At 40.3% G+C, this 15,536-nt stretch overlaps 1 protein-coding gene across 4 annotated transcripts in view; it reads left to right on the top strand.

Moving 5' to 3' along the window:
- sbf2 (SET binding factor 2) overlaps positions 1–15,536 on the top strand; it is an 89,147-nt gene that overhangs the window by 40,139 nt on the left and 33,472 nt on the right. For 2 of the 4 annotated variants that reach the window (XM_084540907.1, XM_084540906.1), the window contains exons 6-16: positions 1,167–1,272; positions 4,516–4,648; positions 6,763–6,871; positions 7,103–7,216; positions 7,504–7,581; positions 7,821–7,934; positions 8,755–8,883; positions 9,060–9,158; positions 9,309–9,513; positions 9,696–9,805; positions 10,470–10,619. In XM_084540907.1, the coding sequence (XP_084397033.1) occupies positions 1,167–1,272; positions 4,516–4,648; positions 6,763–6,871; positions 7,103–7,216; positions 7,504–7,581; positions 7,821–7,934; positions 8,755–8,883; positions 9,060–9,158; positions 9,309–9,513; positions 9,696–9,805; positions 10,470–10,619 (1,347 nt within the window). Of the gene's footprint in view, positions 1–1,166; positions 1,273–4,515; positions 4,649–6,762; positions 6,872–7,102; positions 7,217–7,503; positions 7,582–7,820; positions 7,935–8,754; positions 8,884–9,059; positions 9,514–9,695; positions 9,806–10,469; positions 10,620–15,536 lie in introns of all 4 variants that reach the window. The other 2 variants (XM_084540905.1, XM_084540904.1) reach the window with 1 other exon arrangement.

The raw sequence follows: 15,536 nt of genomic DNA, 5'->3' as shown, positions 1-15,536 counted from the left end.
GAATGAATGGAGACTTTCTTTCATTTGACTGAAGAACTTCTTTTTGTTTTCTGCGTCTTAGTCTGCCAACTACGTTTCACTACCCATTACACGAATCGTAATATTTATAATCTCAATCATACATGTATGTCTGAAAGTGCTGGTTGCGATGGAGATGTCAATTTCCCTGCGGGAACCTCCCAAAGGGATCAATAAAGTCGTCTATCTATCTATCTATCTATCTATCTATCTATCTATCTATTTGTAAAAATTCAAAGCTCAACTGTTGCGTGACCTATTTAACTTGACTGAGTGGAGTCTGTTACCATTCAGCAGTACATACTAAATATGAGAATGTGTTTCTACACTGGTGTCATCACCAGGGCTGTTATATTCTTCAGACCGTCCATCTGTAGTTACATATCATCTCTGTCAGCTCCGTATCTCTGCAATGACTCGGTGGAATTTCTGAAATTTTGTACAAATGTTCGCTTTGACTGAACTGATTAGATTTGGGGTGTCAAAGGTAAAGGTCACTGACCTCACAAAGCACTTTTTTGGCCATGACTCATGTGAACACAAAATCTCAGGAACGCCTCAAGGGATTTTTTGTTAAAAAAAAACTTGGATACTTTGACTGAAGTATGAACCAATTAGATTTTCTTGGTCAAAGGTTGTGATCACTGTGACCTCGCAGAAGACATTTTTTTGTTGTAACTCAGCATATCATACATAAAGGATAAGATGAAGTGATAGCATTTCATATCTGAAAGGTATTTTGAAAAATATTTTTCTGCAGAAACACTTGAATCAGTTCCTTCACTACATGTTCAATGAGCTCAGGCAGCTTAGATCTAAATTGCAACTTGAATCATTGGTGGAGGCATACGACCACAAGGCAGTAGTCCTTAAATTTTTTAATTTAAGGATCTTTTTAAAGGATACTATGATGCACACGGCTACATCACTATTTATATTTCGGTGAACATGTCATTGAGGTTTTCTTTGGCCAATGGCAACAGACATTTAATTCGGGCCTGCTGCTGCAACGCCTGTGTAGCACTGTCTCCTTGATTTGTTACAACCAAAGTGCACTCAGCTGTAAATCTGAACAGATGACTGTCACTTGCAGTCCTGTTAGCGTAACTTTTTTTTCTGACCTTTACTGTTTTTGTTTTTCTTCACAGAAGCTGTTTAGCCTGGGAGCAGGAGACCGGCAGCTCATCCAGACACCTCTGAACGACACATTGCCTGTAACATGCAAGAGTGTTGCTCTGCTCTTCCAGCAGCTGGGTGGGTCCAGGCGCTAACCAGCAATCATGAATCAGAACATGACTTGTTTATGACTGTGACATTGCATATGTACTTCTTTAAGCGACTGAATCACTCTTCATTTATTTGTTTTTGGCACGAATCCAACTCCAGAATTTACTGACTTAACAGTAACTTCCTGTAGCAGTTTGTCACATGTTGTTGGCTTTGCATTTAGGTGTGGTGCTGTTGACTGTTATAACCTGACAGCGGACAGATTATATTGTGTGGCATACTTTACATTTATTCTTGTCAGATTTTTAGAAACTCTGTTTTACTTTGTGAAACACAAGCTTGTTAAATAGTAGTTTAAGTAGTTAAGGACTTTTACAGTCAGGAGACTTTCGCAGTGAGCCATTAAGAGCTTGGATTAATTCTACACTAAATGCGTCTGAGGCAAGATTATGTAGTTGTCTCCCGTCAGTGTTTCTGTAATTTTGTCGGGGCTAGAAAAAGCACATGATGAAGATTTGATGCAGTTTACTGGTTTCACTTTGCAGTGTTTGCACAGTATGTTAATGGTTCGGGCTTAAATGATTTGCAGAGGAAATACATGCCTTACAGCGTGCCTGATTCATAATGACTAAGAGTGGTTCAGCTGAGTAAGGGGTGTATCTTCTCACTTTACTCAGCACTTAAAAAATATATTTATTCAAAAGTCATGAGCTATTACATTTGCAGACTTTGAGGTCATCCCGAAGAGCCGAGAGTGAAATATAATTCACCTGAAGTTTGATATGTAATGGAAAGTTGGCCATCATTTAGTCTCATTTGATTAGAATAATGTGCTCCAAATCAGAGTGTGCTCTATTTCCTGAGTTTATTAACACCGTCCTTTTTTTGTTTGCACAGAGAGGAAAGCATGCACACGGGGGATGCTCACACAATACGTGGAATCAGGGTCATGTCGAAGTTATGCATTTGCAGCCAGTCTAGATACACAAAACGAACCATTGTTGACATGCTCTCCTGCAGTGCTGTTTGTCTGTGAAGCAGCAAAGCGGCTGCGATACATATGGTGCTGGAAAGGTACTCAGCATGTGTTTGAAAGCTATTTTATCTAGTTAATGTTAAAGTCTTTCATGAGCTGTAAAATAATTTACACTGGATACAGCGTTTAAACATACCAGTTGTTAAAGGATGAAATGATGCTGTGTGTTTCCACATTTTACAATTTTAATTTCAGTGATAGTTTGACATTATGTATTTTACACATATAAAACTGTCAAAAACTGTCCAACTCCCAAAACTGTTGGATTTAAGACTGTGAAGATACTTAAATTATAAAGTTGCATAAGTGATGTTATCTTTTCCTCTAAGTTATGAAAGTGCTAGTATCCAGATTTAACTTTGTTACAGAGTGAAGCTTGCTGTTTTTATTTCAAATTAAACTTTTGGCAATCATGACTCATACGCCTATGCTAACAGTCTTATAACTGTAAGCCCTATATTTAGCATATGAACGTGACATTAGTCAGCCGTTCTCCTCAATCAACCGTTGACAGTTGATAATGATCATATTTATGAAAATGTTGAACTATCCATTTAACAGTAACTCGATCATTTCCGTCTATGTACGCCTTGTAGATAGTGCAGAGGGTTAACATAGGACCATATATGCATAATCAGCCTATCTTATCATCACACAAGTGTGGTGTTATCAGTCTATTGTTGCTGCTGCTGTTGCAACAGTATAACTTTTTTTTTTAATGAGTAGCAGGACAAATGTATGCATGGAAAAAGTGACAGACATAGACTTTGAGACGGTTAATTATTCTCCTGCTCGTATATCGTTGGTGAGTTACGCGTAAGCAGAGAGAGACAAGTGTTTTGTTTCCACTTATTAGGTCATCCTCAAGTCCATTTAAGGATAGGTTAGTAGCTGGACCGACAGTCAGGTCGGCCCTTCGTTTTGTGCGCACAGGTCATCGAGTCACCCAAGAGGAATGTGTGTTAAACATGTCACACTGCACAGGAAGTACATCCCCCCCGGGGGGGAGATAAAACTGGCCATCAACAAGTCCTGCTGTTTGTTGTTTGTTGCCTTTGTCTCGTCTGCTGTCCGGTGCTGTTGCTGTCACTTTTTATTTAGGGCGCGGAAATGTGTCGCTGTTTCCATAAGATAAGTAAACACCTGAACCAGAGGTGTGATTGCAAAATCAGTTGTTTATTCTCTTACCAGAAAAAGGAGCTGCCAAAAGCGCATCTTTCTGTCTAGTGAGACAAGACTGTTCGCTTTTGAAAATGTCAGCTTTCATAGACTGCTGCGTTTCCTGTTTATCCGTGAAGCGGTCAGCTCAGGCAGCCAAACATCCAGACTCAGCGCCCCCAGTGGCGCGGACTTGTCTGCCAGTGTTCCTCTTTCCTTATCACTCCAGTGCGTGATGAATTGGTCTGACAGTGGCTTGATAGGAAACAATAACAGGAACTGTAAACTTAGAATTCTTCCTGATTGTCACATTGGTATTTGAAATTTTATTTATGCTGTATGAGAGTGTAATTTCCTTTGTTTTTCATGAGATTTCCCATAGGTTTGTGTTCATAAACTGTCCCAATTTATTGTTTTTGTCGTCTTTAACCAGAAGATTGCATGGCATAGAATAGCAATGGGCATATTTGTTTTTTTTGTTTTTTTTATTATGGATTAAACTTTTGGCAACCATGATTGAAGTAGCTACACCAAAGCTACTGTTAAAAGCAAATTAAGAAATCGATAAATGCACAAGTTGTTCTTTTCTCTTTTTCGCTTAATTTATATTTGATCGGCTTAATCTCCATATTCCAGGCCACGTGAATTTGCAATTTGCCATGTAGTGATCCAGTAAAATGGTAAGACTTGCAGTTCTGTTATGAAAAAAAGGGAGAGTTTAAGGTACACCTCATCTGATCTTGCAGCCGTCTTGTCAGGCTTCTCATTGCACTTTAGTTTTACATTTAAAATCAGATTTGAATAAACCTAATGATTGTTTTCTGTGTCCACACTGTCATGGCTAGCTTGCCCAGCAACAGAGTACTGTATGTTTGGAATTGCAGTAATCAGTCTCGAAGCTGTGATGAACATTCACAGACCCTCCAACTGGATGTTGTTTGTTGCAGTCTGTGTTTGAAGTTTGAAAACGTCCACAAATAGCCCTGAACGTTTGATGAATGTCTGGGAACAATGTGGCCGTCACATTCCGACATATACCTCATCAATTTAATTCTCTGTTGTGTTTCTCGTTTCAGGAATCCAAAATGTCCTAAGCCTGTTTTGTGCGGTTCTGACGGAACACAAGGTTTTGTTCCACTCCACCAGCTACCAGAGGCTCGGGGAGGCGAGTCGCGCCCTAGAGGCCCTCATGTTTCCTCTTAAATACAGGTGTGTGCGTTTGACTCCATGGATAGAGCAGATTCTCATTTTACTTTCCACTAACACTTTGGCTGGTGTCATGACTTCTAGAGCTTGTGATCTGATTGATAATTAACTTTGGCCATTGCATTGTTCCTTTCTGCAACCAGCTATATTTATGGCATAAGTTGACGCGTCATCACTTCGTAAATCTTCTTTAAATTATTTTTCCACTCACTGCCTTGTCAGAATTCATTCCCAGAAATGACTCTCATTTTTAGAGGGATCAACTTCCTTCCCTTTCTACAGATTTATGCATCGCTATCTCTCTTGTGTAACAAACATTGAAGAGAATTTCACAAGAGAGATGGCTTATGATGGTTTTATTTTTTAATGTCAGATTGCATTTTTATAAACTGTTGCAAGGAACAACGTGACTGCTGCAATAAACTTTATATCAACATTCAAACTTAACATAAAATAACAAAACAGGCAAGTAAAACATCCAACAAACAGCAGATTATGCTTTACAAAATTAAGTCATTAAACCATTTGAACCTTTTCCAAATGAGAGATGTCAAAAAAAGAAACAATATTGACAACATGCATCTGTCTGTGAGATGGTTTGGTGTGAGTGTGTACTGGGAGTACAGGTAAATTGATATTGCGTTGCAGATGTAATGCATATAGACAGATAAAAAAAATTGACGTTGAATGGGGTCTGGTGCCAGTGGACTTCACAAGGCCTCTTTTGAATGTGTGCAAAAGCTGGGGATCAATTACAGATTGTCGAAATAATAGTCAAATCGACCCCACCTTCTAGATGCCATGGCCATGGTGTTCCTGTGTATAATGATGGCGTCAACAAGCCTTTTCTGTCTTCTTTATTGTGTGCTTGGGTCAGTTTTGCCAACAGTGTTTCCCTTTAATACCCAAAGTTGAATCATATGGAAGTGTGTTAAAAAAAGATCTTGCCAACAGGAAAATCTGTAATGGTTTAGTGTATATCCTCAAATAGTGACCAGGGGCTTCATTCACTTAATCTGGGGAAGGTAATAGGACTTAATCTGAAGCAGGTTTATATTAGAGGCCTTTATTGCTATTTCGGTCTGTTTGATAAATATAGTTGGTCATATGCAAAACCTCAGTATGATCTGCTCCAATTTGCCCTGTTAAAGTTAAAGCATTATCCTATTAATGCAACATTTCTTGTAGCGCTTTTAAATTAAAATCCCTGTAGCAGCAACCATTCTTTTCTTTACAAAGCTTTTAGTACGAAACATCTGCTGATATACCTTACGCAACAATAGCCAGGCAGGATTAGAGGACAAACATAGCCACCTGAATGTTATAGTCATACTTTAGATGAGTTTTCTTGGACAACAAAGTGTGGAAAATAGCATGTTTCTATTGTTGAATCTAAAATACTGGCACGAACATTATACAGTGTGGTGGGTACCAGGAATTTATCCTTGTTTTTTTGTGTTGACGATGCCCCGGGCTTTTATCCGAGACCCTGTTTTTTTTGTTTTGTTTTAATTGGCCAATTTTTAGTACGGGAATTCTTTTTTTTTTTTTTATTGGACAAAATACCATATTTGCCTGTCTTGTTCAATATGTACAATGCAGTCCAAAGCCCTTGTGTAATCCAAAGGTGTAACAAACCGCAAAGTCTGTATACTAAAAGGAGTACTCTAAACATTTTTATATTTCCAAACATACCCTTCAGAGGACAGTCACGCAATCCTGGTCTTGGTGCTGGTAATTCTGTGTTGCAGGTAGAATTAGTAGACACTTCATGTCGACACGATATGAAATACTGTACACGATGCCCACTAGATACTAACACAGTTTCTTTCACTATTTTTTCTAGGGTAGTTTCTGGTAGAAAATGAAGATAGAGTAAAATTTCCAAACCTTGTAAATGATGTAATTCTCAATTTTATAAATGCACGAACTCTCTCTTGCCTCATTGCTGAGTAAAAATCCTCTCAAGCAAGTTTCAATTTCATAAGAAAATGTGCTGAAACACATCCTCTTCCCTGCAGGGAAGTGTATTTTAAGCTCTCAGTTGCCCACTTCCCCCTCATCTTTTTAGTAAATTTATACTTTTTACATGTATTCTTTTTTGCTCATGTGCTCAGTTACCCATACATCCCTATTCTACCTTCGCGGTTGCTGGAGGTGTTGAGCTCACCTACGCCCTTCATCATTGGAGTGCACTCCATGTTTCAAAGTGAAATCCAGGATTTGGTGAGTGCAGTCTATCTTACTTACTTACAACATGTTGAACATTACTGAATGCTTTCTGACTCATGTGACTTGTTAACAAATACTGGAGTCTTTCAGAGTTTATTTTTACATCCTTTGATAAGGCGATTATGACATCTTAAGACAGGAGAGTTTTACTTTCACAAGTGTTTCCAGGATGTTTTTAGACATGTACTCTCACTGACCTGACCTTTCTTTATGTCTTTTGTTCAGTTGGACGTTATTATTGCCGACCTGGACGGAGGAACTATAAAGATACCTGAATGCATCCACTTGTCCCTGCTCCCTGAACCTCTGTTGCACCAAACACAAACTACCCTGTCCATGGTGAGCGCCAACACACACACCCACACATGCACAGACCAGTACAGGTCCAACTGCATTATTTAAATAATGACAGTGTGATGACATCTGAAGTGAATACATTCATGAAGGTACTCCCTCTAAACACCAACCAGACAGGTCACTGGATATGTATTTTTAGCATCTGTCTACAAGCTTATAGTAATTCTCACTATAGATAGCAAGCACTGACACTTCATGTTGAACTATGGTATTCTCAGAAATGCATGGGTTAAATGAAAAATAATCTGGAGATACAATTCTTTCCTTAGGTTTTGCACCCTGATTTGGAGATAGCAGACAATGCGTTCCCGCCGCCTCGCACTGCACCCTCCAACATCAAGCTGTTGGTAAGTCTTTCATTCATCACCATTACCAAGAGTGTCTCATTGTAAGGAGTGATGCAAATGAGACATGGACATGCTGCCTTCATCAGAAAAAAAGTTTCTTATCGCACAAAGGTTAGCGCTGGAGTGTAAGCACTAACCGATGTAACCCATTACCTTAAAGACAAATGACATGTCAGATGCCTTATTCACTTATCAGAGCGCAATAGCAGTTTGATGAGTAATGTCGGTTTGTGTTCCAGGACAAGGAGGTGAGGGCGGTCTTCCTCCGGCTGTTTGCACAACTGTTCCAGGGCTACAGGTCTTGTCTGCAGCTCATCCGCATCCATTCTGAGCCTGTTATTCACTTTCACAAGGTGAGAAAACGACAGAATGGAATTTCCAGAGCTAAACTTTACATTTTGTCAAAACCTCTTTTTCCAGTATGTGACCCCAGATTAAACTCCTTAAGCAACTGCTCCTCGGCAAACACATTGTTCTTTTAATCTGCCAAGAATGTTTTCACCAGCAGTGTGGGTGGAATAACACACAAAGACCTGACGGATAAACCTGTCAGTGGTGTATAATGTGTCTGTTTGTGTGTGCATGTGTGAGTATGCATGTTGTTTTTAATGTTTTGCACAGGCTTCATGACTCTTCCGTGATGCTATCCTTTTGTTTATGCAAGCTTCGGACACAGACCCATAACCTTGGGCAAAGCCCGGCAATGAGCCATATGAAACGTATTAGGTTTACATTTTTGTTTTGTGCCGCAGATTTTGTTTGTTCTTGTCTGTGGTGTCTCCGTAGTAACCCATCAGCACATCATCCTCAAAGTACCCCACATGGATCACATTATAAACAAAAGCTCTGCTTATTCGCTTGGAATCCCTGAGTGGGGATGGCTTGAGTGAACTGTGTTTTTTTTCCCCTCTACCCGCAAGCCCAAATAATTATGTGTAAAAGTAAATTAAAGTCATTTGCACGTAGTCATTTATAAGTAGATTTATTTCCCCTTTTTCTGCACATTGAAGAACTTCCACGTTTCCGACAATAGAGTGCCCTCCTGCAGAGATATTTTGCGATCATATTCTAAAAAATGGCTGTGCTTGTTTTTCAGTCTGCAGTAAATCCATATGAACAAGGTTACATTCCCCCCCATCTGTGTGTAACTGCTCTATTTCTGACATTATCCAGACTGCCTTCCTGGGCCAGCGAGGCCTGATTGAGAATGATTTCCTGACCAAGGTTTTGGATGGCATGGCCTTTGCTGGCTTCGTCTCAGAGAGAGGTCCACCTTACAGAGCCTGCGATCTCTTTGATGAGGTACTGTGGTATTTTTTTAGCCATAAATAGAGCAGCTCATACAGAACCGTACTTCAGATTAAAGTCACGGATAAACTTTTTAAACTCTAAATCTAAAAATTTACTATGATCGACATAAGTTATGTCTGACCAATATTTACAACACTGATTATTCTTTATTTGTTTGTTGCCTGTAGCTGGTGGCCTTGGAGTTTGACAGCTTTAAGGAAGAGGAGGTCAACACTGCCAAGCTGCAAAAGCACATCAGGGAGCTCTCTGAGCAGCTGTACAGAAATGTAAGCCTTCAAGGAACAGCATCTTTTTTTGTTGTATTAATCTTGTGCTGTTTGGGACAGATGTTCTTGTGTGCTGTTGCACTGTATATGCAACACATATACAACATCTATCCTGTTAAAACGCGTTGTTTCCTCGTGGGTGCGCTGCAGGAGAACCCAAACCCCCACATGGCATTCCAAAAAGTGCCTCGGCCGTCCGAGGGGTCCCACCTGCGCGTGCACCAGGTACCGTTCCCCATGCTGGATGCTGCAAAGGTTGAGAAGATGCTGGTGGAGGGTGCAGCAAAACACAGCAGTACACCTCCTCCTGCGCGAGCCGAGAAGAAGTGTGTTGTACCTGCCGGACCACCTGTTGGTATGACCCACTTTAAACCCCTGTAATGTGCAATGCATACTTCAGTGGTGAGGTTAATGGTGCCTAAAAATGTTGATGTGAAAATGAGATGTGAACGCTTACGTATCTGTAAGATTTCACATCTCTTTGCGGCAGTTGTCATTTTAGTGTGCAGTAATTCCTCTGTTGTTTCTTTATTCCAGCCTCCATTATAGGGAAAAGCGGCTCTGTGTTTAACAGCGCTCGCAGGCTGGAGGTGGTGCGGACCTGCATTTCCTTCATCTTTGACAACAAGACCATGGAGACTGAAAAGGTGATGCACGCCGTCTTCCATCAGGGGAGCTAATCAACCTTTAAACAAGCTCATTACTGGAGGCATCCGTGCTTTGGGATACACTACTCCAGCAGGCCTTTATGGAGCTGCAGATCTTTTCTCACCTTGATTGCACTAATACCTCCCAGCTGGCCCACAGACACAGAAATAGACGGGACCTGTAATTAAACACTCGCTAGTTAATTAGCTCTAGTCTTCAAGCATTTACTTTAAACTTCAAGCATTTACTTTAAACTGCATGCAGATTTTTCTTTGCTGTAGTTCAATTTATATGAGGTCATAGATGAACATTCTGCTCAATATGTATCCAGTGTTTTTCAAATGGGAGACTTGCCAGTAACTTTATACACCCCTCTGGCTTCATATAGGAGTTATATAATCCAGGCCTGCATCTTTTCAACTCCCAGTAAGCCTGTAAATCCTTAACTGGCAAGTAGTCAGTTGAGCACCATTAGCCATAAAGCAGGTCAAGGTGTTGGTACATAGTGTTACCAAAAGTAGTGATAGCAAATTATACTGTGCTTTCTCAAAAGGTTGCTTCCTATGATTTGAGCACTGACAAACTGATAATTATCTTCTCTCTGCTGGCAATCAGCCTCCCTCTCTTGTTTTAAAATATTTTGTCTTTTTTCCATTTTAAAAGACCCTGCCGGCTGCACTGCGCGCGTTGAAAGGCAAGGCAGCCCGCCAGTGTCTCACTGAGGAACTGAGCCTCCATGTTCAGCAGAACCGCGCCATCCTGGACCACCAACAGTTTGACTACGTCATTCGCATGATGAACTGTGCCCTTCAGGTAAGGCCACATTTTATATATGATAATGCCAACGCCAGTCTGCAGCTTCTGTACTGTTTCCTCAAGTTTTCTTTTAATGTCAAGATCTTGATTTACAGTCAGTCAGGTATTCTAATAGTGAACTGGAAATTAATTGACAATACCTTTGTTAACCATCTTATTGTTTAAATCTAGGATGACATTGATTTGCGGCAGCTTTGTGCTTTGTTGACTATAAATTATGGTGTAAATTACATTTCTCAAATCTGATTCAGTGATAAAGAAAATAATTCAAATGGGGAAGAATTTGTCATTATACACTCTGCTTCAAACAGGAATCTCTTTGTTTTCAACAAATTGTTTATTTCCTCTGGAGTTTGTCTTAGTTTACAAGAATCCGTCTGTGTGTCGTAAGACTTAAGTCTCAACAATTCGGCTCAGTGTTTATCAGATAGTATGTTTGTCTCTTCCTGGTCCGCTTATGTCTCAGCTACTTGTCAGCATGAGTAAGTAATGTGTTTTTGTGTGGCTCGTAAAGAGTCACTGAAGCTTTACTTCACCAGCGCAGCCAGCTCTTTATTGGTAGTTCCTCATGTTTTACTGCCTTAAATCAGTCCATTCCAGGGATTTTAATAATTCTAAGCAGTCCTCACAGAGTTCAGATTTTATGGAGAGACTTGACATTCCAGTCATTCTTTTTCTCCCTCAAATGATAGGAGGCCAATTAATCCCAACATCTGCCAGGGACACCAGGGACATCCAAGGTCATTTGACGTGTCATTTGCACCACAATTACATATTGGTGCAAAACGCAGCATTGTTGAATTTGGACAAAAAAAGTGTCAAGAGGTCTAGTTAATGCCACAATTTTTTTGCTCTATACCATGTTAATATAGGATTCTTAGCTTTTAGGAGTAATAAAAGTGTTATATGTGCTGCACACCGTATAGGTGAAATTATCTTTAACACAAAATTATGAGCAATGCATCACCTCCCTGAAGGATACCACGAGGAGATTCATATAAAATGCATGATCCCAGTCATAATTGTGCAGTTGTTGTTTTGTCAAGGACAGGCTCTTTAAAACAGGTAATTGCCGTACACATCTGGAAAAGTGCAGATGTAGTCTGTATCGTATCTGCTGTTTGAATCACAAGCTGGGTTGATTTGATCTGAACCACATTTTAATACAAAATACGGTGTTTTAATACAAACTAAAAAAAATATTCTATATGGTTATACTTTAAAATAGTATTCGAAAAGTGAGTTTTAAAGACAAATGTTTGTCTCTTGATTTCTTCTAGCATGCTGCTGAAAAACCAATGATCCACAGCTACATGTGGGAAAAAGTAATAATTTCATACATGTAGAAGAGATTTCATGTGAACTGGAGCAGGGAGATAGGGTCAGCTTTTTTCTGGTAGCTTCCTGTGTTTCATACAATTAAAACAATGTATTGTTTGTCGCAACTCTCGATGCCAGGCATTTGTCCCTGGTTTTCATTTCTTCAGAAACGTCGTGAGGGATTTGTCTCAGATGATCTGTGAAAGGAATATAAATAGTAAATTGCGGGGGCCAGTAATTACTTTCATATTCTGCACTCTGCCCTTTCTTTCAACGCCCGGCCACGTAGGAGCCTCAAATTCATATTACAGAGCGCACCACGGCCAGCAGTTTGTATGGGCGTGTGTGTAAAAGATCCTTCGGGGCTTAACAAAGCCAAAGTGACCTCTTCTGTAAAAAATGTTGCTTCGTGTAATGACAGCATAATGCCTCGTTAGAATTTCTGGCATATGTGTTGATGTGACACATTGATTTGCAATGACATCATCAATATGAAGCCAATTACAACATTTATCTTTCAACTGTTGGCTTCAGGCTGAGTGACAGTTCAGTTGTCTGGTTACAATCAGTGTTCTCCTTTGAAGCGTTTGCAGGGGGGCACAGCCGCAGGAAACGCTATGAAATACTGTACATACAGTGTACAATAGGTTAAAGGTCAGGATGTTAGACTGTGGTGGAACTGTACTTTGTCAGTACTCATTAGTTTGTCCTTCATTCTTTACATTCTCTTTATAATTCACAAAACATTGTTGCTACATTATCTGGAATTTGTTGATATGACTAAAAAAAAAATTGGGGCGACGCATTTTTCCTGTTTAAACATCTGTTGTAATCGTTATCTGCGCTGTTTCTGTGCCGTGAATCACGCGCTGTAATGACCCTCATTAAGGTATTTGAGTTAATTGCGCATTTGTTTATGTGTGTGTGTACGCACTGGTCAGTGCTCCAGCTATTTAGAAGTTGTGCAAGCCGTGTGGGGGAATGAGCCCTGCTGTGGATGCATCCTGGCATCCCAACCATTTCCTGTCAGATAGGATTATGAGCCCTCTGTGCTCTGCTCTCTCATGGCCGAGGGCCTCATGATGGTGCTCAAAAAACTCACTCTGAATGGCTCTTTACTGTGAGAGAGGATTAGTGCAGGGGGTCCATGGGAAGTGGACGCAGCAACATGGACTCCATGAGTTTGGCGTGATCCCGAGCCCCACCATCTTTATGTGTGCACGTTACACCCAGATGTTGCTGGAAAGAAGGCTCTTCAGTTGACTTATGGATTGCTGAAGGCTGAGCTAATGAACTGGAGCGCCTACCCACGGAGTCTATACCCTTCGTCCTTCTCAAAGCCTGCCCCCTGGTCTTTAATCACTTTGAACGTTTCCTTGCATACTTAATAGGCAATATTTTTACATTATTTTGATCATAAATTATTCTCTTGCTGTGAGAACATGCCCCCTGTCTGCCTTACTGTGCCTTGATGGACTGCCTTACGTAATATAGTTACTGGGAATCTGCGTCGGCTATCATTCCCATGTTCAAATAACCGTTTCTCTCTAAGTCCACCAGTATGTCCAGGTAAACATCCTTGTTAATAATATTTTCACTGTGGATTGTCGGTCTCTTGCTCATCTGTGCTTGAAAGAGAGGTCAACTACGTGGCTTATTGCTCTTCCTCAAGGTGATTCAAGGTGTCATCAGATTGAGTCATCAGATTTTTTTCTATTGTCATTAGACCACAAAGGTCTCATAAAAACATGGCGTCAAGTGTTACTGGAAAATTGCAAACTGCTTTCGCACACAGGAAGTTGCTGTTTGTTCACATGCTGCAGCGTGTCAGTAACCAGCTCAGCCTCCCTGTTTTAGTCCACTGTATACGTGTCTGAGGCAGAGTAGCTGTGTTAGTCATCTTCATTATTATCACTCGGGCAGCTTCAAGAATGAGGGATAATGGTGAGACATGCGTAAATAATGGAAGGAAATGAAAACTGCAGGGTTTCCTCACAAACAGAAACGTACAACAACCTTTTCCTTCTCCGTTCTTCAAATCCCAATTATAACTTAACGTGCAACACTCGGCACCATGTGGATCTATTCAGCAGTGTGACAGAGTCCTTAAATACAATGGCCAAGTTTGTGTTAGACAACAAACAGCTCTCTTCTGTTTTCGTTTTTCTTTCATTCTAATCTCAGACCTACTGCGATTTCTCTGCTATCTGTCTGCCTTGACCTCCAGACCTTTTGAGTTGTCACTTTTGTCCGCTCGCAGGAGATTAAAGCGGCGGTTTGTAGGTGATAAGTGTGGCTTAAGTTAATCTGATAATGTTGACTTTATATGAGATATATGACACGTATTGAAGGAGTGCTCGGAACAAAGCTTGAGATGGTTTCGTCATACGAAACCGAAATGGGGCCTTTCCCAGATCTGATGACATGTTTTGGTAAATTTCCTTCACTTTGCCGGTTTGTGAAATATTCACACTTTTCAGCCCGTGCATTTCCACTTGTTGTTCTATTTTGACTGGGGTCCATGAACTCCTGCGACCTACGGCATTGTTTAAGATGCCGGTAAACAATGAACTGGTGCTGCTCCAGTACGCTGGAACATTTTACCGCAGCCCAAATAACTGCAAGGAAAAACACTAGCGACAAGAAAAATAAAACGGAAAGTATGCCGCTAAGTCGACGGGGGGCCAGGCTTTCATGTGTTTCGCATTTTCTTCCCTCTGTACATTCTTGTGTGTGTGTGGGTGTGTGTGTGTGTGTGTGTGTGTTTTTCGAGGAATGGTGGTAAGTGAGGCCCCCATTAAAGACCACTATCAGAATGTGCCACATTCCTCTGCCTATCTCTCACACCAAAATGAATGACTCTTGATGGTATGTTGCATGTTTCCAGAAAAACCCAAGGATGATTTGTTATAAGGTTTTACGTGACATTTAAACAAAACAAAACAAAAAAAATAAAAATGTTTGCGATCTACTCATTTTATGGCCGGTGAGGTTCCACTGAGGGTTACGAGGTGCGCAACAGGTCAGAATCTGTGCTGTTTGTGCATGGTCTTAAATCAAGTTTCCTCCGGCCGTTCTCATTTACAGAGTTCAACAAATAAATCCCAACACAGCTTACCAGAGATAAGTACCAATTTCCTGTGTGTCAAGTACTTTTTAGTCCAACTCGCATCTTTTTCTGTTATTCTCCTGTTCTCATCGTTCTTTGTGATCTCTGTAAAAAAAAGTTTGTTTTGTCCCTTAAGCCCCCCGCTTTAAGCCTCTTAATGCACTATTCTTCTTAATGCCGTTCCCTTGAAAGTACGAAACACTTGAAACACAAAGACAGTTTGGCACAGTTTGTAAATATCAAAGAGAGAATAATTTAAGCTGTTTTTTATTTTTTAAAAACAAAACAAAAAAAAGATAATTAGATTTGCCTTCTGGATGCTTGATAAATGGCTGGATTTTATGCATCTTTTAATGTCCTTGACAGAGACTTGCATGGAAATCTGGTTCAAGATTGAAAAAATATTAAATTATCAATAAAATGAAGACTGGCACGCTCTAAGAATTGTGTCATGGCAGAGATTACATAAGGCTATTGAAAGCATA

Source organism: Chelon labrosus, assembly GCF_963514085.1.
Source record: "Chelon labrosus genome assembly, chromosome: 3".
In the NCBI taxonomy this organism is placed as follows: Eukaryota; Metazoa; Chordata; class Actinopteri; order Mugiliformes; family Mugilidae; genus Chelon; species Chelon labrosus.
The sequence above is the reverse complement of the archived record's forward strand: the minus strand, read 5'-3'. Positions and strand labels throughout refer to the sequence as shown.